The sequence below is a fragment of the Cygnus atratus genome, chromosome 15, assembly GCF_013377495.2.
Source record: "Cygnus atratus isolate AKBS03 ecotype Queensland, Australia chromosome 15, CAtr_DNAZoo_HiC_assembly, whole genome shotgun sequence".
In the NCBI taxonomy this organism is placed as follows: Eukaryota; Metazoa; Chordata; class Aves; order Anseriformes; family Anatidae; genus Cygnus; species Cygnus atratus.
In genome coordinates this window covers 3,552,521-3,575,963 of record NC_066376.1, presented here as the reverse complement: position 1 = coordinate 3,575,963, position 23,443 = coordinate 3,552,521, and the positions used below count along the sequence as shown (strand labels likewise).

Below are 23,443 nucleotides of genomic sequence, written 5' to 3'. Positions count from 1 at the left end.
TGTGGGGGGCCAGATGCCTTGGCTGGACCTTTAATCCAGCAGCGACAGCATAACATCTAGCAGCTGGAAATTGAAGCTAGAAAAGTTCAAATGAGAAATAAATTACAGGTTTTTAACAGCGAGCAATTACCTCCCCAAGAGACGTAGTAGATTCCCCGCCTTTCAAGTCTTTCAACACACGCGAGGAGCCTTCCTAAAAAAAAAAAACAACAGCTCGACCGCAGGGTTATTAGCGGTGACGCAAGGGCTGCCCGTGTCATCCCCCGGGCCGGGCGAGCAGGAGGTGGGATCGGGATGGACCGTCCTGGCTTTTCGCCATCCAGATCTCTGAATCAGCAGCGGGGCTGGAGCTCCGGAGCGGCTGATGCGAGCAGGTTTGGGCTCGGTGACTGCCAGCGTTATTTCTTTGCGAGTCCTGGCCGGAGCCGTGCATGGGGCAGAGCAAGGGCAATCGGCCCAGGCTAAGGCAGAGCCGTGTCCCAGTATCCCAGTGTCCCAGCATCCCAGTTCGAGTGTGCCCAGGAATTTCTGTGGATTGTCAGCATTCCCGAAGGCACACAAACACCACTCCTCCTGCCTCCTCTCTCCTTGGGTTTCCCAAACTGATTCCCTGAGCATCGCCGTGGCATCAGCAGCCCCCCTGCGGCCCCAAGCCGGGTGCAGGATTCGGCCCCTCTCTCTGCCTGCACCAGGCTCTGCACGGAGGAGGAGACGTCCGTTTCTGAGGGCTGGCGGGTGCTGCAGGCGCACAGACCAAGCACGTCGAGCGGCCTGGTGAATTAATCAGCTTTCGGGCACCAGCCTGGGGAGCAGGAGCCAAAGTGACCAGCAAAGGCCGGACTCTGCAGGACGTCATTTAGGGGCAGGGCAGCTGCTGCTGGACGGTGACAAGTAGCAGCACCGGTGACAATTAGCAGCACCAGTACCAAAATCAGCACCAGCACCGGTACCAGTACCAGTACCAGCACCAGCACCAGTACCAGCACAGCAGCTCTGCTATTTACCACGGAGCAGGCCTCACAGCCGGGCAGCACCACGCCGGCAGGGTTGTGTCCTAGCGTGGCACCAGTAAACCAGGCCAGAGAGCCCTGTGTGCCAGCACAGGACCAGCACAGGACACGGAATGACAGAATGTGAGGGATTGGAAAGGACCTTGACAGATCATCCAGCCCGATCCCCCTGCCGGAGCAGGAACACCTCGATCAGGTCACACAGGAACGCGTCCAGGCGGGCCTTGAATGTCTGCAGAGAAGGAGCCCCCACACCCTCCTGGGCAGCCTGTTCCATGCTCTGTCACCTCACCGTGAAGAAATTTCGTCTCACATTTAAGCAGAACCTCCTGTGTTCCAGCTTGCCCCCATTGTCCCTTGTCCTGTCACTGGGTGTCACCGAGAAGAGCCTGGCTCCGTCCTCCTGACACTCACACTTTGTGTATTTAAACACACACAGGACCAAAACAGGACCAGCACAAAATCAGGAAAGAACCAGCACAGGACCAGTGCAGGACCAGTACAGGATGCGCGCAGGACCAGTATAGAACCAGTACGGAATGCACACAGACCAGCACAGGACCAATACAGGACCAGCACAGAATCAGGACAGAACTGGCACAGGACGTGCACAGTACAGAATCAGGAAAGAACCAACACCGGACCAGTGCAGGACCAGTACAGGACACGCACAGGACCAGTATAGAACCAGTTTAGGATCTGTACAGGACCAGTAGAGGATGTGCACGGGACCAGTACAGGATCAATAGAGGACTGATACAGGACCAATACAGGACCAGTACAGGACCAATATAGGACCAGTACAGGACCAATACAGGACCAGCACATTACCAATACAGGACCAATAGAGGACCAGTACAGGACCAATACAGGACCAATATAGGACCAGTACAGGACCAGCACAGGACCAATATGGGATATGCACAGGACCAGTACAGGACCTATACAGGACCAATATAGGACCAGTACAGGACCAATATGGGACATGCGCAGGACCAGTACAGGACCAGTACAGGATCAGTACAGGACCAATACAGGACCAATATAGGACCAGTACAGGACCAATATGGGACATGCACAGGACCAGTACAGGACCAGCACAGGACCAATACGGGACATGCACAGGACCTGTACAGGACCAATATAGGACCAGTACGGGACCAGTACAGGACCAATATGGGACATGCACAGGACCAGTACAGGACCAATATAGGACCAGTACAGGACCAATATGGGACATGCACAGGACCTGTACAGGACCAATATAGGACCAGTACAGGACCAATACAGGACCAGCACAGGACCTATACAGGACCAATATAGGACCAGTACAGGACCAATATGGGACATGCACAGGACCAGTACAGGACCAGTACAGGATCAGTACAGGACCAATACAGGACCAGCACAGGACCTATACAGGACCAATATAGGACCAGTACAGGACCAATACGGGACATGCACAGGACCTGTACAGCACCAATATAGGACCAGTACGGGACCAATACAGGACCAGCACAGGACCTATACAGGACCAGCACAGGACCAGTACAGGACCAATACAGGACCAGCACAGGACCTATACAGGACCTATACGGGACATGCGCAGGACCAATACAGGACCAGTACAGGACCAATACAGGACGTGCACGGGACCAGCACAGGCCCCCCCAAGCCCCCCCCCCGGGGCTGCCCGTGCGGTGCCGCTGCCCCTTTAAGCGCCGGGCGGCCGCACCAAAACAAAACGGCGCCGCGCCCATTGGCTGCCGCGCGGGCACGTGGCGCCCGGCTGCCTTCCTGCGGCCGCGCGCCGGCGGCGGCCCCGGCGCTGCTGCCACGGCCCGGCCCGGCCCGGCCCCGAGCGCCCCGGTGCCGGGCGTCCTGTCGCGACTTATCGCGTCCTGTCGTCGACGCGTTCCCCCCCCCCCGCCCCGGCCATGGCCCACTCGGCACCTCTCGGCCTCCTGGAGCAGGGCTGCCCCATCCAGGTGGAGCACGATCGGAAGCGGCGGCAGTTCACCGTGCGCCTCAACGGTAAGGGGCGGCCACGGGCACCGGGACGGGCACCGGGACGGGCACCGGGACGGGCACCGGCACCCCCCGACCCCCGGCTTCCCCCCCCCCCACCCCCGCGCCGTGCCCCCTGTGCTGCCCCCGGGCCCTTCTCCAACCCCCCCGACCCTAAAAGCTGCCCCCCACCCCCCCCACCCGTGGGTGTCCCCCCACCCGTGGGTGCCGTGTCCCCCCCCCCGTGGCGTGGGCACCCCAATCCCCGCTGGTTATAGGGCGGGGGGCACGCAGGTGGGGTGCTGGTGCACCTTTCCGGCACGCTGAGGCTCCTCCAGGCACCGTTCCCTTGGATAATCCCAAACGTTCAGGGATTTTGGTCCCATGGGCTTGGCACCCTAAAAAGGCTTTGCTGGCCCGCAGGAGCTCTGAGGGGTTTGGGTTTAAAAAAAAAAAAAAACACCTAAAAAATAGTAATAAAAAAAAAAAAAGTGCAGGAACTTATAGAAAAAACAGCACAGAAATCCTACACGCGCTGGGAGGCGTTCTCGATAAAACAACAGGAGCTGTCTGGGGTTATTTGGGGCTTTTCTCCCTTTTTTTTTTTTTTTTCTTTCCCTTCTTTAATTTCAACCGCTAATTACAAAGCGCAGGCCGGAGGCTCGGCGGCGGCGGGGCACGCAAGGAGGAGACGTGCGCGGAGAGGGCGATTTCCCCGAGTGCTCCTCGCAAAGCGACAGAGATCAAACGAGGGCCCCGGGCGCCGGCACCGCGAGAGCTGTGGCGTCGCTGCCCGAGGAGCTCACAGGGGCCTGGAAAAAAAAAAAAGTTACAGGGGAAACCGAACCCCTTCGTTGGGGTTTGTTGGGTTAAACCTCCCCCTGCCGCCCCCGCGGGTCAGGTAGGGTTTGGGGGCTGAGGATCCTCCGCAGGTTTCCCCAGGTGCGTGGATGGGTTTTGGGTTTTTTTTTTTCCCTTGTTTGGGGGAATCTGGTGCTGGGCAGTGCCATGGAGCCCCGGTGCGGAGGTGTTCCTGCCCTGGGCTGACCGAAGGCAGGGTAGGTGATGGTCCTGTGCTCGTCGGGTGTTTGCTGAACCCCAGCAGGAGGCTGGACGCAGCCCTTGCTGCGGGATCGTGCGCTCAGGGCGTGTTCCCCGTGTAGCCCCGCTCCTGGCGGGCTGAGGATCGGCAGAGCTGAGCGGATGCCCCTGTAGGATTTGGGATTTTGGCTTCCCTGTGACCCGCGAGGCCCTCCCAGGGCACGTTTGCCACCTGCCGTGCCGTGAGCTGCGGGTGAGCAACAGCCCTTGGGGCGAACCCACAGCTCGCCGCCGGGCTCCGAGGCTGCGGTAGCACAGCCCCGACTTCAGGAGGTGCTGGTTGGGATCTTGCTGTGGTGATGTGCTCGAGGCAGTCCCTGTGACAACAGGCCCGAGACGCCACGGCAGCTGTGACGTAGCTGTGGAAGGTGCCGCGTTTCAGCATCGCCTCCTCCTCTTCCCCTCTGCGCCCTCATGTAGCCTCCTGGCGGGATTCCCTGCTCGTACGCAAGAAACACGGGTTGCCCTTGGCGTTTTCTCCGTAGCCCCGTCATCCCCTTCCTCCGAGCCCTCGGTGCTCCGCGTGGTTTCTAAAACTGACGGTCAGCCGGCCCGTCTTAACACGCTCCCCTCTTTCTTTGCAACCCAACCGCAGAAGCGTTGAGGAGCGGAAAGAAAAGCAGATCGTAACCGGACCTCACCGGGCTTCGCTGTCCCCTCGGAGACGAGGGCAGAAAGGAGCCCGACTGGATGTGTCACCAGTTCAGATGTGACTAACAGCACGAGCTAGCCGGAGCGCTCTCAACGCAGCCTCTTTGTTGGAGAGGATCGTGGGTCTAAGCGGCGCGTTTCCTTGGGAATCATAGGCTGGTTCTGTCAGATAAAGGCGGCGGTCGTTTTTCTCGGTTGTTTCTTTGTTTAGACAGCACTTCTGGGCAAAACGAGAAACCCCGAGAGACTCCTGCCCCGAAGTAGCCGCAGGTCGGGCTGCCTGCTGGTGCAGCCGCTTGGGGCAGGGGCGCAGCGCTTTCAGCAGAGCCCTCTTTGATTTCTGGGCATCCCTCAGACAAACACCGCGCTCTCTGCCGAGCGGCTCTGTCTCCTCCGGGATGCCCGGGCTTCACGCGCACGGTCCCCATCGTTCGGCACGTGGGCTCAGCGAGCCGTGCTTCCCAAACCTCCCGTCCCTTCCCCAGCTGCCGGGCTTCGGGCAGGATCCGGCTGCTGGAAGCTTTGCTTGGCTCGGGCTCGTTCAGGAAACCCGGAGCAGGTCGTGCCGGGGTGCTCCCGTCCCTGCCGCGTGCCGCGGGGTGGAAGGGAGCTCTGTGTCAAGATGGCACCGCGCTTTTCCCATGCCGCGGACCTCGAGAGAGCTCCTAAACAGGAAACTGCCGCGCTGCCGGGCCCCCCCCGCGGCGCTCCGGCAGCGGGGCCCGTCGGGGACGGCTGCGCTGTCTCCGCTCGGCGCCGCCTGCTGCGGTCTGCTGTGTCCCCTCCCGGCAGCGACGTGCCAGTCGCTCCGTGGGTGAGCGAGGCCGACCCGGGGAGCCATCCCGGCCGGGGCTGTGTGCGTTCTTTAGGATGTCTTGTCCTCGGTGATCGCCCCGCAGGCAGCCTTTGGCAGCGGGGGAGCCGAGCTGCCGGCCTTCTCCCGGCCCCTGCTCTGCGCCTGCTGCGTCCCTTCCCTGGTTCAGGGCTAGGGCCAGGCTCGCTGCCTCTTCCCCCTCCTTCCCTGGGATTTCCAGCTATGGAACGGGGGTGTCGGATGGCACCTGCACCGCTCCGGCCAGCGGGGAAGAGGTGCCTGCTCCTTCGGCCCCTTCCCACCCTGCCCGTCCCAGCGGTTCACCCCAAACCCTCCGCCCCGAGATGGAGGGGAGGCAGGGAAGGGTCCCCGGCAGGGCTGTGGGGTTGGCCGTGTGGTTGGTCACAGGGGTCTGGGGCTGTAGAGGCGCTTAAGAGCTCAGCTTTTTGCTGAATTAAAAGCTGAGAGGGGCAGGGCTGCTGTCTGTAAGTACTCGGGGGTGGCAGGGAGAGGAGGGATTTGTGTCCACCCAAGGACAATGCTGGCGCAAGAAGGAGCGGGTAGAGACCAGCAGGAATAAACTCGGGCTGGGAACGCCAAGATTTCCAGCCCGTGTAGGAGGACGGAGCCTTTGCCTGAAAGCTCCTCGTGCCTCTCAAATACAGGGACCAAAGGAACTGGGCTGGAGTCGTCAGCTGAAACGCAGTAAAATCAAGTGGATTGAGCTCAGCCAAGGCACGCGGTGAAGGCAGGTGAACTTGTGGCCCTTCACCCTCCAGCAAGCATTGCGGGGGAAACGAAAAGCCTCCGTTATTTTAGTTGAGCTCGCCTCTTTGGTTGGAAGCTTGCGTTTTGGAAACTTGCTTTTAGGTACAGAAACCCTCCAGAAACGAACGGTTTGCTTTTGTGCTGAAGGCAGAAGTTTGGGTTCTGTGGATGAAGCGGGGCGGGTATTATTAGCTCTCCTCTGATTTACATGTGTGTGTGAAACTTCTTTCTTCCTGTGTCTGAACCGGTGTGAGAAACGTCGGAGGGTCGCAACAAGAAGCGTGTGTGTGAATGTGCGCACGCCCTTGCACGCCTGCGTGCACTTCCCCCTGTCTTTGTGGGATCCATCTCTCCCAGCGTCGTCCCCCTGTCCTTGCAGGGTCCCGAACACGAAGTCCCAAGAACTCTTGTCCCATTTTACAGATGACGACGAAACCCTGCAGAGGGAAAGGAACCGGCTGTTACCTGGGTCAGCTTTTCCCGTTCTTTCCTATTTTTGCTCGCTCCCCCGTCAACACATCTCACCCCTCCGCTGCCAGCTGCTTTCCTACCCTAAATGCGTTGTGCTGGCGTCAGCACTTGGTTTGTACCCCCTCGTCCAGGGGCTCAGGAAGCCTGAACTGCCCCAGCTTAGGCACGGGGAGCAGCACCGTCCCCCCGGGACATCCCAAACCTCACCGCTCTCTCGTGCCCCGCAGGTTGCCACGACAGGGCGGTGCTGCTCTACGAGTACGTGGGGAAGCGGATCGTGGACTTGCAGCACACGGAGGTCCCGGATGCCTATCGAGGGAGAGGAATAGCCAAGCACCTCGCCAAGGTACGGCCACTGCCATCCCTGGGGATTTGCCGTCGCTATCCGACAGCAGATGGAGGCAAAGCGAGGTCCCAGAGGAAAAGGAGCACGTTTTGGGGTGGCCAAACCCCCAGAAGGGACGTGTTAAAGCCAGCCCCGGTGCAGCCGAGAGCAGGGATGGGGACGTGGGAGGATGCTGCGCTGCAGGAGGATGTTTTGGGGGAGGGATGCTGCAGCGGGCACTCTCCCATCTCTCTAGCTTAGCTCCTCGCAAGAGGAGCCCCCCAGCTCCAGGCACCTCTTTTTTTGGGGTGCGCTGGGACACCTCGGCACAGCAGCGGTGTCGGGGCGAGGGGCTGCAGCTCCTCCGCGTGCTCGGTGTTGCAGCTCTGCCTTCCCTTCGCTGTGCCCTGGCAGGCTGGATGGAAACGGGTGGTCAGGCGTTCCTGTTCCTGGCCGCGAGAGGGGCTGGCTGAGTTCCAGCGCGTCCGGCCGCTGCCCAGCCTCGGCCCTTTCCTCCTCCCTGCCAACAGCCCTCGCTCCCACCCCGCTTTTGCTCGGGGGCTGGATCAACATCTTCCCCCCCCACCCACCCACCCCTGCAGCTCACCTCAAAGCTTTTCAAGGTCCTCCTGGGCCCTTTTCCTGCCTTGGGCCCTGCTTTGGGGGCTCGCAGCCGTGCCGGGAGGGCTGAGGGGCTGCTAGCAGCATGGCCGTGCTCCCCGCAGCCCTCTCTCTCCTCCTGCCTCGCACACGGGGTATGTGAAGGCTGCCTGCTGCAGGGTGGGGTACAGAGGTCTGTGCCATGGGAGGTTTCAGGGGAAAGTGAGCTGGGGGTGCTGTCTGTAACCCACCTTCCGTCTTCTCCGCTTGGTTGCAGGCAGCCCTGGACTTTGTGGTGGAGGAGGACCTGAAAGCTCACCTGACGTGCTGGTATATTCAGAAATACGTCAAGGAGAACCCGCTGCCGCAGTACCTGGAACACTTGCAGCCTTAAGGCAGGACAGCTCCCGCCACCAGCACGCCTGTCCCTGACTGTTCAACGCGGCCTTCGCTTCTCTGCAGTCTCAGGAAACCCCCTTCCGCACTCACAATTCCCTTTTTTTTTTTTTTTTTTTTAAAGCGTGTCCATGTGGTGCACGAGCGTGGGCACAACCTCCTCCTCCCTGCCCACGTGTGAGCATGGCTGCGGCCCCTGCGCTCCGGGCACGCGTGCCCCCCGGTGCTTTTCATCCCCAGCCAGAGGGTGGAAGAGGAGGATTTTCCCCCCAAACTCCATCACAAGAGCAGGGGATGACTCCGCCTGCACCTCGTCCTCTCTCCTCTGCTTGGCGACAGCTGTGAACTTGCTGGGGGATGTTGGTTAGGGGGGGCTGTGGGGTCCCAGCCTCCTTTCCTCCTGCAGCTGGGGGAGATGCTGTGGATTAAAGCCTCGTGGACCAGAGGGAGGTGCTGGAGGAGCCCCAGCCCCGTGGCAGGGTCGTGTCCTGCAGCAGGAGCATCTGCCGAGCGCCGAGCCTTGCCCAAAGCCCCGTGGGGCGCAGGTGAGACCGCGTGGGCAGCGGTGGTGCCTGGGAGCCCTCGCCACGCCAGCTGCGGAGATGCTGGGACCCTGAGACCTCTGAGCCGGGAGAGAGGAGCCGCGTGGGGAGCGGGCTGCATCTGCAGAGCCTGCAATAGAGCACGTACAGCGTGTGCGTGTGGAGGGAGAAACACGGCTGAGTGGTGGGCGCTGCTCCTGGGGGTGCCAGCTCCTGCCTGACCTTCTGGACACAGCCCCACGCGGCGTCCCGCAGGGTCCCGGGCTGTCGTTCTGGCTCTGCTGCCTGCTGGTGAGGACACGGCCTGCCCAGAAGTGCACCCCGGGGGTGGTTTCCTGCAGCTGAAGAGAGAGGCTCCCCGCATCTCCTTCGTCTCCGGATCTGCACCCGTCTGTGCCCCGGGCCCAAAGGTCTGAGCCGACGCCACATCCTGAGAGCAACGGGGGTGAGGCCTCTGGGATCTGGTCCCATCTCCAGGGCTTGATGTCACTCAGCTCCGCGTGGATGCCGTTCACTTCTCCTTACGGCCTTGGGAAAGCAGCCCCAGTGCAGGGCATTGCCCCTCTGCTCACCGGCCTCCTCGCAGCTCCAAGCCCGGGGTGCTGGCAGCGTGCTGGGGTGGAATGCCCTCGCCGTGCACCGTTACCTCCGCGGGCGATGACCCCGTAGCACGGCTCAGCATTGTTGCAGTCGGACGTAGAGGTAACGCCGTGACAGCAGGGCGCTGCTCGGCTCCTGCTTGCCGCCTCTCCTGCCTCGTCTGGGCTTTCCTGAGCTAGACCCCAGAGGTTTTCACCCCGAGCTCTCAGGATTTCGTGAGGCCCCGGGGCTGGGCTGCAGTGGGGCAGGCGATGGTGGCTCGGCCAGCAGCTGGGGGCTGCAGCCAGGCAGCAGGAGATAAAGAGCCTTTCACCTGGAGGTCAGATCCAAACCTAGCTTATCTCTCAGCAGGGACTAAAGTTTACAACCTGTGCTACGGACTGAATGAAGCCCGGGCCAAGCAGCAGCTCAGCCCTCTCCCAGAGCCAGAGGAGGCAAAGGAAGAAGCTCCCGCAGCCTTTGCTCCTGGGTGGGTTGGTTGGAGATGGAGACCCCATGCCCGGTGTTAGCCAGGGAGGTCTTGATCTGTTCTGGCCACCGGCTCGAGGTGAAGCCTGGCCGCCTGCCTGTGCTTGCAGGCTGCCCACTGCCAACGTAACGCAGCTCTCTGCACGCTGGCTTGGGTCAAACCTCCCGAGCTTTGTCCCTGCAGTGGTGCTGAGACCCCTGCTCCTTTTTACCACCCACCTTGGCAGGGGCCTGTGCTGAAAGGCACCAGGCGCAGCACCACCTTTGCCCCATGTCTCTGCCCCCTTGCTGCCTATTTCAGCCCGGCTGCAGCCTTCAGGATGGCTTAGAGGGACTGGGAAAGGGTCATGGGTAAGGAACTAAAGAAAAGCAGCCCAAGAAGATATCTGGGCTGCTAAACGTTTGCTTTTTAACATGAAAAACACACTTTGACATCTAGTTACAGGAGCAAGGCTGGCTCTGTTATAGCCAAGCGATGACAGAACCATCCCTGCTCTGGGTCCCAAAGTGAAGCTGAGCCGTCTCCTGCAAGCCAAGCCAAGCCACCGTTGCATCTGCGTTGCAGCAGGGCTGGGTGCTCAAAGAGATCTGTGCCTGGGTGCCTCCTAGGAGCAATAGCGCGAGCCCAGCGCTGCGAGCCTTGGCCTCGGGTTTGTGCTGGTTCCCACTGTGTGGCAGTTCCCATAAGATCCCCATCGCTGGAGGATGCACGGGCAGGGCTCAGCGTCCCTGGAGCCCTTCGTGCTGCTCCGGCAGGACCCTCGTGCTTCCTGGTGCTGGATCCCGAGTGGCAATCGCTGCCTTAAATCAGGCACAGCACGTGGATTTGCTGCTGCGTCCCTTCGAGGTGCTACAATCCCTCCGGTGTCCGACCCGACGGAGATGTGCCGGTTTCCGTGCCAACTGTTTTACTGCTGTACCCATCCTCCTGCCCCAGCCCCGTGGCGTTTGAGGTCGGCGAATAGCAATACCCACCGGTCACCAGCGACGCCGCCGTCCCCTGCGCTCCCGTGAGGCTCATCCCCGCGGGAGGGAGCTCCCTGCGCTGCCCCTTGGTGCTGACCGAGCCTGGAGGAGCTGGGATCCTGGACTCTCTCCGGCGACAGGAGCGTGGAAGTGGTTTGGTTGAACAGTGAGGTCCCCGAGCCCGTTTGAACTATAGACTTTCACGGGTGGGGAAATACAAATCGCTGTCAAACCCGCTTCCACCTCGCCCAACTTGAAACACCCCCTCCCTCATCCGCTTCCCAGCGTTGTCTTCCTCTGTCCGAGGTTCCTGTTCTGTTGAATTCGGTGGTTACGATGTGCCTTTCCTTCTCAGGACCTGTTACAAACGACCTTTCTGCTTTTGTTTATGTCTAATGTTTATCTTTATCCCTCCTCTGTCGTACTATAAAACATGAACATATTGCATGGAATACAGTACAATAAAAAGTGTGGCTTAACTGATCGGCAGTGGTTTGCTGCGCGCTGCTTGCAGGGGGCAGGAGGAGGTGACCGGGGGACCGCAGGCATCCCTGGCTCTGTCCCCGCTGGGCTGGGTCACCTCGGCAGAGCCTGTTGCACAGGTCTCGTCAGACTGCTCTGTTTTCCAGGCTGTGTCCAGCTTGATTGCTGCTGCCTCGCTGATGACAATTATTCATTTTCGACGTAAATCTCTTTCTCATCTCCCCCAGAAAACAAGTCCTCTAACACATCCAACTCCAACTCTCTAGGCTATTAACTGCTGTGCACGTCTGTGTCTTGGAGAGGAGGCAGAAGCTGGCAGATGGGAGGCTCGCTGCAGTGCACATGGGTGTTCTCAGCAGCCACCCTCCTACTGCCTGCTCCCACCACAAATGATCAGGGAGGCAGGAGCTGAGGCTTTTGGCTTTTATTTCGGGTCTTAAGGCTGCCTGACTGCGATAACTGTATAGAGCTTGGGGCCAGGGGGATCACAACCGATCCTCCCCTGCTCACACAAAGCAGTCCTGCCTCGAGATTCCAGTCCAAACAGTCCTCGGGAGCAATCCTGCAAACGCAGACTCTCCCGAACTGGCACTAAACGCTTGTGTTCATCTGTTGAAGATGTTTGAAAACATTAAGGCATGAAACATTTAAATAGCCGGTTAGTGGAGTCCTTCCCTGCTGTGCTCGTGCGGAGCAAGGCGGGCGGGCAGGTGACTCAGAGGAACACCAGGCGCTTCCCTGCGGGGCCCAGCACTCCGCAGGCAGGGAGCACAGCCTGAGCAATCGCCCTCGGGCTCCCGGCCAGCGTGTTTACCTCGCCTCCTGAAGATGGGCGCAAGCCTCGGAGGCCGAGGCTGGAACTGCAGTAGCTGAAAACCCTAGGGGTGGTGGCGGGCAGAAGGGGCACTGCTTATTTCCAGTTACGATTTGACCCAGTGTGACAAGCGACACAAGGCCCCCGGGCTGCAACTTGAGCAGGCAAGGGGTTTGGGGTTTTGCTCCTCCCGAGAGACAGCACGGCGGATTTGGGTTATAGCACGGAGCTGGGCTGTTGCTAGTAACACGCTCTGTTTACATTCCACATTCCACAAAGTCCAATGCTCCAGCCTGCCCCAGCAATGCTGCCGCCCGGCTGCACGCTCTGCCAGGCTGGGAGCCTTTCCCAAGCACCTCTCGCTCATGCAAATGCATTATTTATCTCCGCCGACAGAGCAGAACCCCAAATTACGGCCGAGAAAGCCGAGGTGCGGGACAGCCCTGCAGCCTGCAAGCACAGCCTCGCGGTGCCTGGGGAGATGCAGGCAGCTACGGGGCTGTCCTCTTTAGTTACGTTACCTCACTCGGAAATAATGCTGTCAAAAAGAGGAATTTTCAAGGAAGGGGAGTTGCAGAGACAACGCCATTCTTCTGAAATGCCCCGTCAGTCATTTCAGACGTACATCCCCGCGGATGTGCTCCCTTCCCCTTCTCCTCGGAGGCTTGGCAGCTCCCGGGGAAGAAGCAGCAAGAGGAGAGTGTTGGAAATGAATGGGAAATGGTGGGGGACGGGAGGGGAACCCGCAGGGCTGGGGCTGCCGGGGGAACAGGGGCTGGAGGAGGGCATCCCTGTGGGCCAGGGCAGGCTGCGGAGCAGAGGAACTGCGGTTTGCTGAGGGAGGACTGAAGGAGGACCGAGGCAGGACTGAGGGAGGACGGGTTTCCTAGGAAAAGGCTCCGCTCCTGGCAGGAGACACAGGGCTGGGAAAGCTCCAGGGCGTCCTGGGGGAGGCTTTGGGACTATGTCGTGGCTGTGCTGTGTGCCTGGTCCCAGCTCTGCTTGGGCAGACCTCAGGCTGAGGGCAAGTGTGTGGGGTGCCCAACAAATGTGTGTGACCAACGGATGTGTTCCATTTTCCACTGAGGTGTTTGGCTACGAACTGCCACCCCGCCTCAGAGGGGACACGTCAGCAGTGCCCAGCATGGCACAAACGGGCTCCATTTGCCCCCAAAACCCCATCCCTTCCCTAGGGAGTTCTGCTGAGGGTTAGCACGGCTCCCCTGGCCCTTCCCTCTCCCCCACGAGCAGCACGGGGCACACACCACCCCCTCCCCCCTTCCCACCCCTGCACCCGCCGCCGCCCTCATGGCGGGGCCGCGGGGCAGGCCGGGCCCCTACTCCTGCTGAGTGGACTACAAATCCCAGAATCCTCCCGCGGCTGCCTCTCTGTGCCGCGAGGCGCGGTGGGACTCGTAGTCCTCGGCCCCCTGACCCCCGCGCTCGCTGAGTGGTTCCGGCCCCAGCCCCGCGCACTACATTTCCCGTCGGGCAGCGCGGCGGGCCCGCGGCCCTTTGGCGGAGACATTTGCCAGCCGAGTGTCTCCAAGATGGCGGCGTGGGGAAGGAGGCGCGGCGGCCCCGGCGGCTCCAACAGCGGCGGCGGCGGCCGGGAGAGGTGAGGCCGGGGCCGGGCAGGGGCTCGGGGGGCGGCCGGGGCTCCTCGGGGGGGGCGAGGAGGCGGCGGGGAGCGGGCTGCGGCCCTCGGGGCTCCCCGCGACCCCGCGGCAAGGGCGGGGGCCGCGCTGAGGGGAGCGGGGCCGGGCCGGCGGGGGGCCGCGGCCCCGCTGAGGGGAGCCCGGAGCGGGGGGCGGTTTGGTGCCCCGGGTGTCGGCACCGGGCATTCAAGGGGAGGCCCCGAGGCTCGGGGAGGGCCAGGGGAGGCCTCGAGGAGCGGGCCCGTTAAGGGACGGCGGCGGCCGCGGCTGTTCCCGCGTGGGCAGCGCGGTGCCGGGGGTCGGGGAGGAGGAGGCAGGGCCGGGCAGGGCCGGCCGGCCCCCGGGAGGCTCCTGGCGAGGCTATTTTTAAAGGCGGGGAGGGCACCGGCGGCTCCTCCAGGGTGACCTCCTGCCGGGGGTGGCCGCCTGGGGTGCGGTGTCGAGCTCCGTGGGGTCGGCGGCTCGGTTTTTTGTTTTTTTTTTTTTTTTTTTTTTTGGCTCCCGCAGCACCCGGGGGCTGCAAGGACAGGCTGGGACTGCCCGGGGAATATCTGTGGAAGAGCTGAGATCTTAGCGTTGAAGACGGGAGAAAGGGGGACGGGAGGAAACCGTGCTGAGCTGTTCTGAAGCCCGTGCGCGTGGTTCTTTACCTGCTTAAAACGTCTGGCTAAATCCCGTGTTTCCTTACGTTGGCGTTTTTTCCCCGTTTCGCCCTAGGGCTGACTGATGTAACCAGCAGCTGCTGTGAGCAGCTGCGTTTTCATTGTGAGGAGACGTTTTCTTTTGTCCTGCCGCCTTATTTAGAGACCGTGATATCCCTTTGATCATTTTGTTGTTGTTGTTGGGGGTTTTGCCTCGTTTTGCTCCCTTGCTGTAATTCAAGAGGACTGTATTTGGTGGTGCTGAGTCTACGTAGCCGTGGGGAGTCACAGGTAGCCCTTAACGTTCTAGCGCTGATGTGAAACGCAGAAATGCTGCCTGTGCTGAGGGGATCTAGCAGCAACTGAATTGGAAGAGCTGATGGAATCACTACATCAGCGTAGTTTGTATAAACAGCTCGGAATGCCACAGAGCTCGGTGGCATAGTGGTAAAACTGCACCCACTGCTGGCACCTGCCCCAGTGCTAAACCACGAGGCGAGGAGTTCTCACGTTGTAGCGCTGCACTCTCAGGAGAAGTGAAGAAAAAAATATGGAAAAGAGCACTCGCCTTCAGTGATAATTATTCTACCTGGATGAAAATTGATGCAGACTTAAAAGTGAGTTGTTACCTGTTAAGTTAATCCGCGAGCTATACGGTAATCTAATTGTAGAATGTAATTGTAGTTTGTGGGGATTTTTAAGCTCTGATTACTCTTGATCTTATGATCAAAACCACTTGTTCATAAACATGAGCTACTTTGTGAACGTTCAGCGTGCATTATTCTCCTTTTTACGACGAGAAGCACGTAGCGAAGCGTAAGAAAGCACAGAAGTGCCACAGCAGGGCAACAGATGATCTGCGTGACTGTTACACCACCGAGCGGCGTTTCACAACCCTTATCAGGAGACGGCGGTTCTGTTAGGTGTCACCCCGTGCTGATCCCGCTGTTGCCCGGGGCCGGGTGAAGTCAGCGAGGCAGCGCCCCTTCCTCGCAGCTTCAGACCCGGAGATGCGCGTGACTGGGCCTCTTGATCAGGGGCTAATTGTAAATCGCACCTACCGGGCTCGTCTGGCTGCTGGCAGTGCAAGTTGTGGGAACGGTGGGGCTGACAGGCCTGATGTCATCAGCTGGTGACGTAGGGATTTTTTTTTTCTATAAAATGAGCACAATTTTCCTACGTTGGGCAGGATTCCTGCCCAAAGACGCGTTCCTTTGAACCGAATGTGCTAATCCAGCTTTCCTCAGAAACGAGCTGCTTCAAGGTATTTTTAGAGTCGTCAGCCAGCTAGGCTAGAAAGCCATCAGTGTGTTGGGAGGTGGTGTCGAGATTTGGTAGTGAATAAAATACTGTCTGGTATTAGACTTGACCAGCTTTCTCTTTAATAAAAGAAAAAAAAAAAAGGCCCAGTGACTGTCTGTGGAGACTCTCTCCCTTCATAAATGACTTCATTGATGCAAGGAAGTCTGCAGTTGGTCAAAAACTGCTTTCCTCAACAGGACTGAAATGTAAGGACATTAATTTCAAAGGATACTGGCTGTGAACTCCAGCTGGCTCTCTGGTGGTGGAAAAAAAAATAAAGTTTTCTTTTTTAAAAAAAAGAAGAGAAGCAACTAAATATTTGTTTTTCTGCGTTCTGGATAGACTCTTTAATGGAGACTGTCTAAAGGGAATTGTTAATCTGTAGACCAAAACAGCTTCTAACACAGAACAGACACTGAATTGTGCTTGGGGTTTCTGTATGAAATTCAGCACGATGACCGCCAGAACAGAAGACAGAATGCCGTTTGTTCCCCGGGGAGATGTTCTAACAAACTGCAGAAAGAAGAGCTCTCGCGCCATCGCTGCTCCTTGCATTGGCTTCTCCGCACCCTTAAAGAGGTCTCTCCTCTCGCTACCTGCACTGCTCGGATTGCTGGTACTCTGTTTGCTTACAGCAATGATTGACCCGTTTCCATTAGCCTAGCTAATCATTAGTTGACCTAAAATCGGTGTTTCTTGTTTGCTCTGGTGGCTGGAGGGTTTTTTCGGTATGGCTGGGTGAGGTTTTCCTTCTGATTGCCTTCCCTCGCCAAGGCTGCTTGAGGATCTCACCTGTGTTCCCCTGTTTTCTCTCCTGTTTGTATTTAAGGCACGTCTTTTGAGTGGAAGTCTTGCTTTACTGCTGTGCTTTTCCTGTTCTTCCTCAACTTCAGTGCAGCCATGGGCGGCCTGTTAAAACGGCCTTCCCGAAGCCGTGGGCCTGGCACCAGTAGATCCTGCAGAGGTTTGGTAGAGGGGCAGCTGTTCGGGTGTTTCAGCTTGGACATGTTGGCACTTTCTGTATGCCGTATTCCGGAGCTGTCCTGAGTAGAAAAAGGCGCTGGTCAGACGTGATTTGGATTCTCAGAGGAAACACCCTACCTCGCAGGTAGACCACGTCTCATTTTTAACCCTGACCTTCGAAGAAGGATTTAGGTGGGTGGAGGGAAGTTGAGCGTGGTAGCATTTGAATTTGACTTGCCTCAACTGTTTTGACTTACTCAGGCGTGGTTGGGATGCTAATAATGACCCCAGAGGCCGTGCTTTGGCCATCTGTAGGGTGCTTTTTCTGCAGATAACCCACACAGCCAGCGTTAAGGCCCTCCAAGGCATCGCTGCGCTGGGTTTTCTGTGTGCTGCTTGTGACAGGCATTATCATACAACTGCAAGCCTCTCCCCGCTTATTTTTTTTAAGTACTAATCGGACTGGTTTGCCTTCATTTATAGCTCATCCCAGTGTATGTTTGGTGCAGTGAGCAACGCTGTTGTCAGGACCATCCTTTGAAAAAAACACAAAATACTTTGCGTGGAGATCGAGATTGTTTCCGGGCCTGACCCCGGACGCTCTGCAGAACTGAGGTGGTTGGCGGCCTCGAAACCCTAGCCAAAAGTGTTCCGGGCGGATTGAGGGGCACCACTAGGTGGAGAGCAGCAGCACGCTCCCGAGGCTCGGTTTTTCTGCCCTCCGAACGCCCAGGGGTAGGAGGATGCGGGGATTTCTGCCAGGCCGCTGCCGTGTGCCCTGTTTTTAGCGCTGTTCACTTGGTCCTCTCCTTGCCAGCTGGCACCTGGCAGAACTTCAGGTCCTGGCGCAGCGAGTGGCAGGAGTGCCTCCTCCTTAGCTGGGTGTTTGTGTCTTCATGCTTAGAGACTCTCCAACTGAAACTTGCGTTTAGCAGACAGGCCGCTCTTCTCAGGAGGCAGCGAAACGGAGCTGCCCGGAGGGGGGGCGCTGCTGGAGTTGCTGCTGCTCAGCCAGCTGCAGAACCCCGCCGCGGGCGCTCTCTGAGCTTCCCATGTTAGGAAGATAATCCAGTGGAATCTGAAGCTTGCCCTATAGCTGAGACACTTCGGTCCCTCCTGCTGGTAGCAGCTCTGTTAACAACCGATTCCTTATTGCTAACTCTGGTAACACCACGATTTTACGTCAGTGATTTTAAATAAGGTTCACCTCGCTGCGCCGAATCCTTCAGGGTACCGTCACCTTTCCCCGTGTATGTGTACAGTTGGCACCAGGAATAAGGCTCTTAAAATTTCTCAAGAACAGAACGTATAAAGCAATACAATAGAGTAAACTGTTTGGATATAAGGTCTAGAACTGTTCTTACAGAGCTCTTGTACAACTTAGCCTTTTTTCTTCTTCTTATTTTTTGAGATGGGGAGGCAGGTCCTGGAAAAGCATTTGATCGAATAAAATCATCGACTGCTTTTCTGGTCAGTCTGGTAAACAGCATGTTGGGCTTCGGAACGTGTGGCACCATTTTATGACTTCTGGAACTAGATCCTCTCGCACGCTGGTTATTTACCAGTCTTTTAAGTAAAACGGAGTTACATAAAACGAGCAGCACTTCACAACTGGTGGGCCCCAGTTCGTAATTGAAGGCGTAGTTCTGCATTTTTGTCATTGCTTTGGAGGGTGGCATGACAAGCACCAAAAGGCAAATTCTGTAGCCTCCAGTGTCTGAGCAAATCCACTGGCTTTGCTCGGATTTGTTTGTGGGCAGCTGCTGCGCTCAATGGAAAGGCTGCGTCAGGAGAGGCTGCCGCTGTGGTTTGAGGTCCCTGGTCCTGCTCTGCACGCCAGCAAGGTCTCAAAGCTTCTCGGGGCCCTGCTCAGCCCGTGCGCCTCGGCTGCATCGGGTTCTCAGCTTTCCTTCCTCCAGAGGTAGCCGGTTCTTGTATGGACAAAAATATGCAGTGAAATCGTACTGCTTCTGCTAGAGCAGTGGAGGCGCTCTGCTTGCGTTGCTGACTCTTCGTGTGCCCTATTGTTTGGGCAACTACTTTTTCATCCTTTGTCCTTTGTTACTGGGGTTGTCCAATCAGCCTGCTGCAACTGCAGCTCCGTGACAGATTTAGCCCCATATTAAGGGCCTAATTTGGAAAAACAGCATGGTTTGGAGGGCAGACTGCTAAAATTTGGAAACTGCTTCTGTTTTGCAGAGACTTGCTGCATGTCCCTAGGTGTTACAGAAAGCTGGAGGTGCTCTGTCGCGGGAAATACCCCGTTTTATCTGGAGGGCTGTGTTAGTGATGGCTCAGCCTCCAGCTTAACAACGCCTCTCGGCCATAGCTCTTCCCTGAAGTCCTTACACGTTTCCGAGTGGTCTCACGTAGTCACTGGTGTTATTTTTTATGCGAGTCTCAGGGTATCTTCTGAAATCAAACTGGGATTTTTCATTGGGCTGAAGCTGCGCTGGGAATGGTTCTGGTCAGGAAAAAATCCTTGGCAGAAACCTTTACCAGCTGTGTGCTTTAACATACTGGTGCAGTCCTGGTTAACTAATCCTGCCTCACAGAAACTCTTAAAGCTAGCTGATGCTTAGCTATGTTAGGGACGTAGTGTGCCATTAACCTTCTGTATAGGTGCTGTCCTTTAATCTCTTTCTTTAAATACTTGCCGCTTCACTACAGAACAGCAGAGCTTGCCACGTCCTGTGCTGAAGGAGTTAATCGTCTACAGAATCCAGCCTTCTCTCGAAAGGGTTGCCTTAAAAATCAGATGAAGACTTGTAGGTGATGTTCCAAATGGCGTTGGACAAGATGATGGCCTTAAAGAAGCCCCTGGCGTACGCAGCATTCAGGTGGATTTTTGTTTCCCCTTCTACCTGTGAACAGGCCAAGGGAGAAGTGCACCGCGGAGAACCAGTAACTAGCTTTAAGTGGAGTTTTCCTTGTAGTTTTTCTAAGTACCAGCCAGAGCCTTATGGAAACCGCTTATTGTCCTGCTTTGGGAGAAGCTGCTGCGTCCTATTTCCTGCTGTTTGACGTGTTTGCCGCTGTTCGCAACAGCAGCTACTTCTGGCAACAGCTTGTCACTTAACAATATTCTTGATTACAGACGGTCACCGCACGATCCCCTCTGCAGCACGAGCAGAGCTGCCCGTTCAGGGTAACGGCTGGTAACGCGGCAGCTTGCAAATGTGTGTTTTCTCTCCTTTGTTTTCCAGCGCGTGCACACAAGTGCCGTTGTACTGATGGAGCGGAAAGTGCTAGATGCATTCTCCGTTTCAGCAGCCTCTTGCCTCCCAATATCAGCACGGTCTAAACACTGTTGGGATGAGGTTGTTTTGTCTGCCGTGATTAGGTCAAATATGTGCGCAGTTTGTTCTTCTGCTAAAGGAATCTGCTAGATATTTTTATCCTTGAGAGGCCACGTGCTCCGTTTTGTTCTGCTTAAACACAAGTATGTCAAATAGTTATTTCCTCCCCTTAGAAGGGAGGATTTTGCTTTGCTCCAGTGGATCCGTTTTTACCCTTTCTCAGTGCAGGTAAACAGGCATAATCTTATTTCTTCGCCGTCTGTTGCATTAACCTAGCTGCGGCTAAGGTGATGTGCACGAAGAAGGTGGAAGGAAGGAACTGACGCGATTCTTTAGGTAGCAAAGAGCTGGTACTCAAATAGAGGGGGGATGTATGAGCCTTGCGAGCCCGCTGTCAGCAGGGAGCCTGTTCCGAGGTAAAGCAAGCATCTTTCTTCTTTGTTAAAACTTACCTTGGTGGAAAAAAAATAAATCTTTGCTTGCTTGCTGCTTCCTGTTTCATCAGAGGGGAATCAATCATTCTGTAACAGTGACTGCTCCGCTGCCCTCTTCACCTTCACTTCCAGCCACGTTTCTCAGCCGTTCTTGTGTCTGCGGGCTGGACTTGCTGTGAAGGACTAAACAAGCTGTGCTGGTGACAAGGAGGTGGTTGTTGTGGGGAGAAAGCCATCGTCTTCAAATGAAGATGCTGCCTCTCAAAATCTTCCAGTGCAGCTCGCCCTCTTGATAAATGAGTTGCTAGTCTTAATTTCTTGGGAAAGCTCCTCGAGGCCGTGCGGTTCGTTCGTTGATCCAGCGTGGTCACTAAGGTGCGGTATTTCCAGCATCTCCAGAAAAACTGCTGAGGTGTCAGGGCGAGGAGCTGTTTCAGGATTGCTGTCAAGATCCCGGTTTCTCCAAATGTTCGTAGTTCCTCCGAGTTAGGAAAATGTAAGGAAAAGTAAATTGCCTCAATTTGGGATGACTTCGTGTATAAAAAGCATAATTAGCTGAGCGAAATTATCTCGACTCGAAAAAGCTGCTCGTTGTTGAGCAGAGGCAGTGCCTGGCTGACCTTGAGGGGCTGCCCTGACTTCAGGCGTTTTTCCCTCAAGCTCTTGCAACCGGGTGGGTGAAAAGTCCGTCTTTTAGCTCCGTAGTTTTAATCCTGTGTTTCCTGTTAACAGGGTCACCTTGTCCTCCACGGACTGCTACATCGTGCATGAGATCTACAACGGGGAGAACGCTCAGGACCAGTTTGAGTATGAGCTGGAGCAGGCCCTGGAAGCGCAGTACAAATACATAGTGATAGAGCCCACTCGCATCGGGGACGAGACGGCCCGCTGGATCACTGTGGGGAACTGCCTGCACAAGACCGCCGTGTTAGCGGGCACCACCTGTCTCTTCACCCCGCTGGCGCTTCCAGTAGATTATTCTCACTACATCTCCTTGCCTGCTGGTGTGCTGAGCATGGCTTGCTGCACCCTTTATGGTATCTCTTGGCAATTTGATCCCTGTTGCAAGTACCAAGTAGAGTACGATGCCTATAAACTTTCCCGCCTGCCCCTGCATACGCTCACCTCTTCCACTCCGGTGGTGCTGGTGAGGAAGGACGACCTGCACAGAAAGAGACTGCATAACACGATAGCACTCGCTGCCCTGGTGTACTGTGTAAAGAAGATCTACGAACTCTATGCTGTATGACTTCAGCAGGGAAGAGAGAAACCTGCAAAGACAAGCGTATTAAGACTCCCACAGTAACATTTTGTTTTTCCTCTTTGAGAAGCAGTGGAGACTGGGAAGGAGGTGGTTTAATAGAGCTGTTATTTTTAAAATAACACATCACTGGTGCACCAAGGTTTTTCAGTTCTTCGATACACTTAAGAATTTGGATGTGTGGTGAAATGAGAGATGTACGTTAGGCCATGGGAGTCCAATCCAGCAGTGGAGTGCTGATGAGAGAAAGCTATGGAAAGAGGGGGGTGTGAGAGCTTCTTTTTTTTTTTTTGAAACATTTAAGTATATTGTTTAATTGTATTACACAGAACCAGCCGGAAGTTATCATTGACCATTAAAGGATGAGAATTTCAAATGATTTTGCGCTCTCGTTACTGTTAACGTAGCTCCCTTTTACAGTGTGCTTCCAGGGGCTGGAAGCTTCGCTGTGAGGTCTCCCGTGCTGACAATGATGTATGCGTGCTGGCATACTGGTACTCCTGGTACTCCTCTTGTCTGTTGCACGTGGCAGCAGCATCCACGTTACCTCACAGCTGTCTGCTGGAGGAAGGGCTGTAGTGTTGCTTTTCCTCTTGCTTGACTAGTTGTGCCTCTTGGAAGAGGGCGTACCAGCTACCCCAGTATTTCCGTCTGTTTTGGTAACCGCACAAATATTGATGCTGGGGGCTGGCAGCGTCCAAATCCTCTGCTGCCCTGCCATCTTCCAGCTATTACTTCTTTGCACAAGGGAGGTAACACTGTTTCCAGCTCAAAACACACTGCTCAATTACTGCCCAAGTTCTTCAGGGTGCGGATACATCTCTTGAAATGTGTTGGAGCACATACAGCTGAGGACTGCCAAGGTGGGAGCCGAGTCTCTTACCTTTTGCCTCTTTTACTTCCACTGGCACTTGGACAGCTGTGCTCTTACCGTGCGAGTCCACTTGGAACACAGACTTCTGGAGCCGCCTGCTGCTGCCAGGCGTCCAGGTGGTTGTGTCTTTTAGCTGTGCTGTCCGAAATTCTAGAATTCGATCTTCTGCGTGAATTCAACTCTTAGCTCAAAGCTGTCAAAATCTTGTTCTTCGAAGGGAAAGTATTTACTGTTTTGCAAGATCTGCCAGTTAATTTTCAAAGACGGGGCTTGCTTTCTATAATCTCTTCCTACCAGATGGAAAATAGGTGTGGCTTACACTTAGAAGGCCAGCTTGGCGCAGCTTCAAGGGTCATGATCTGAATACAACAGCGAAGCCCTGCAATAAAACCTGCCTGCGTACAGGTGTGCTGCTCGCCTGTAAGTGGCAGCTGCAGCCTGGCCTCCGCAGCTGAAGCGCTGACCTTGGGAGGCAGTCTCAGGAGGTCAGAAACCAACTTCAGTTCTATCTTTATCTCTTCAAATTGCAACAGCAGGCAGTGTGAGCTCCCCCCGCCTCCAGGCTGCAGCAGGCTTTTCTGGCAAAGGCTCCGACTTGCGTTTTTCTGCTGATGCGGGTTTTCCGTCAGCAGGGCGTGCGTCCCAGCTGGGCACGTGCTGGGCAAGTGGCGTTTGCGAGGAGTCCTGAACAATCCTCTTACCGCCCGTACGGGCAGCCAGGTTAGAGGAAATTCTGGGGCATCGAGGCTTTTCTAGGTGGCAACAGCCCTGTTCAAAGCCTTGGCCTCTTGCTGGTACAGTGGGTGAGTCGCCTCCCTCCAAGGTTAAAAGAAGCCGGGATCCAGAGCATCTCTATTTATAGCAACAATATACAGTTGCCTTGGCAAGGCGGAGGGGAAGAAATGCAACTGCTTCATCTTTCTGTGGTGAGCCCCAGACTGCTGGGCAGCTACTTTTCGAGCCCTGATACTGCTTGTTCCTTAAGTCCTGTCTGT

General features: G+C 56.6%; 2 protein-coding genes across 4 annotated transcripts; both read left to right on the top strand.

The window, feature by feature from the left end:
• Positions 1-2,778: 2,778 nt before the first annotated feature.
• On the top strand, positions 2,779-11,199 carry NATD1 (N-acetyltransferase domain containing 1). Its single transcript, XM_035563534.2, has 3 exons — positions 2,779-3,044; positions 7,050-7,168; positions 8,025-11,199. The coding sequence occupies exons 1-3, from the start codon at positions 2,948-2,950 to the stop codon at positions 8,139-8,141; spliced, it is 333 nt and encodes a 110-aa protein (XP_035419427.1). The 5' UTR covers positions 2,779-2,947; the 3' UTR covers positions 8,142-11,199.
• Positions 11,200-13,491: 2,292 nt separating this feature from the next.
• Positions 13,492-21,953, top strand: TMEM11 (transmembrane protein 11). 3 transcript variants are annotated; one of them, XM_035563536.2, is made up of 2 exons: positions 13,492-13,634; positions 21,046-21,953. In XM_035563536.2, the coding sequence occupies exons 1-2, from the start codon at positions 13,567-13,569 to the stop codon at positions 21,560-21,562; spliced, it is 585 nt and encodes a 194-aa protein (XP_035419429.1). In that variant the 5' UTR covers positions 13,492-13,566; the 3' UTR covers positions 21,563-21,953. The 3 variants fall into 3 exon arrangements, with proteins under 3 accessions (XP_035419429.1, XP_035419428.1, XP_035419431.1); XM_035563535.1 differs by lacking the exon at positions 13,492-13,634 and adding an exon at positions 16,452-16,725; XM_035563538.1 differs by lacking the exon at positions 13,492-13,634 and adding an exon at positions 20,325-20,809.
• Positions 21,954-23,443: the final 1,490 nt, after the last annotated feature.

What these genes read in the sequence shown, in the direction of transcription:
- TMEM11 (XM_035563535.1), top strand. Translation starts at nt 16,640, where the DNA reads ATGCCGTATTCCGGAGCTGTCCTGAGTAGAAAAAGGCGCTGGTCAGAC. An exon ending in GGAAACACCCTACCTCGCAG is followed by an intron (nt 16,726 to 21,045) that starts GTAGACCACGTC and finishes TCCTGTTAACAG; the next exon opens with GGTCACCTTGTCCTCCACGG.
- NATD1 (XM_035563534.2), top strand. Translation starts at nt 2,948, where the DNA reads ATGGCCCACTCGGCACCTCTCGGCCTCCTGGAGCAGGGCTGCCCCATC. An exon ending in GTTCACCGTGCGCCTCAACG is followed by an intron (nt 3,045 to 7,049) that starts GTAAGGGGCGGC and finishes CGTGCCCCGCAG; the next exon opens with GTTGCCACGACAGGGCGGTG. An exon ending in TAGCCAAGCACCTCGCCAAG is followed by an intron (nt 7,169 to 8,024) that starts GTACGGCCACTG and finishes GCTTGGTTGCAG; the next exon opens with GCAGCCCTGGACTTTGTGGT.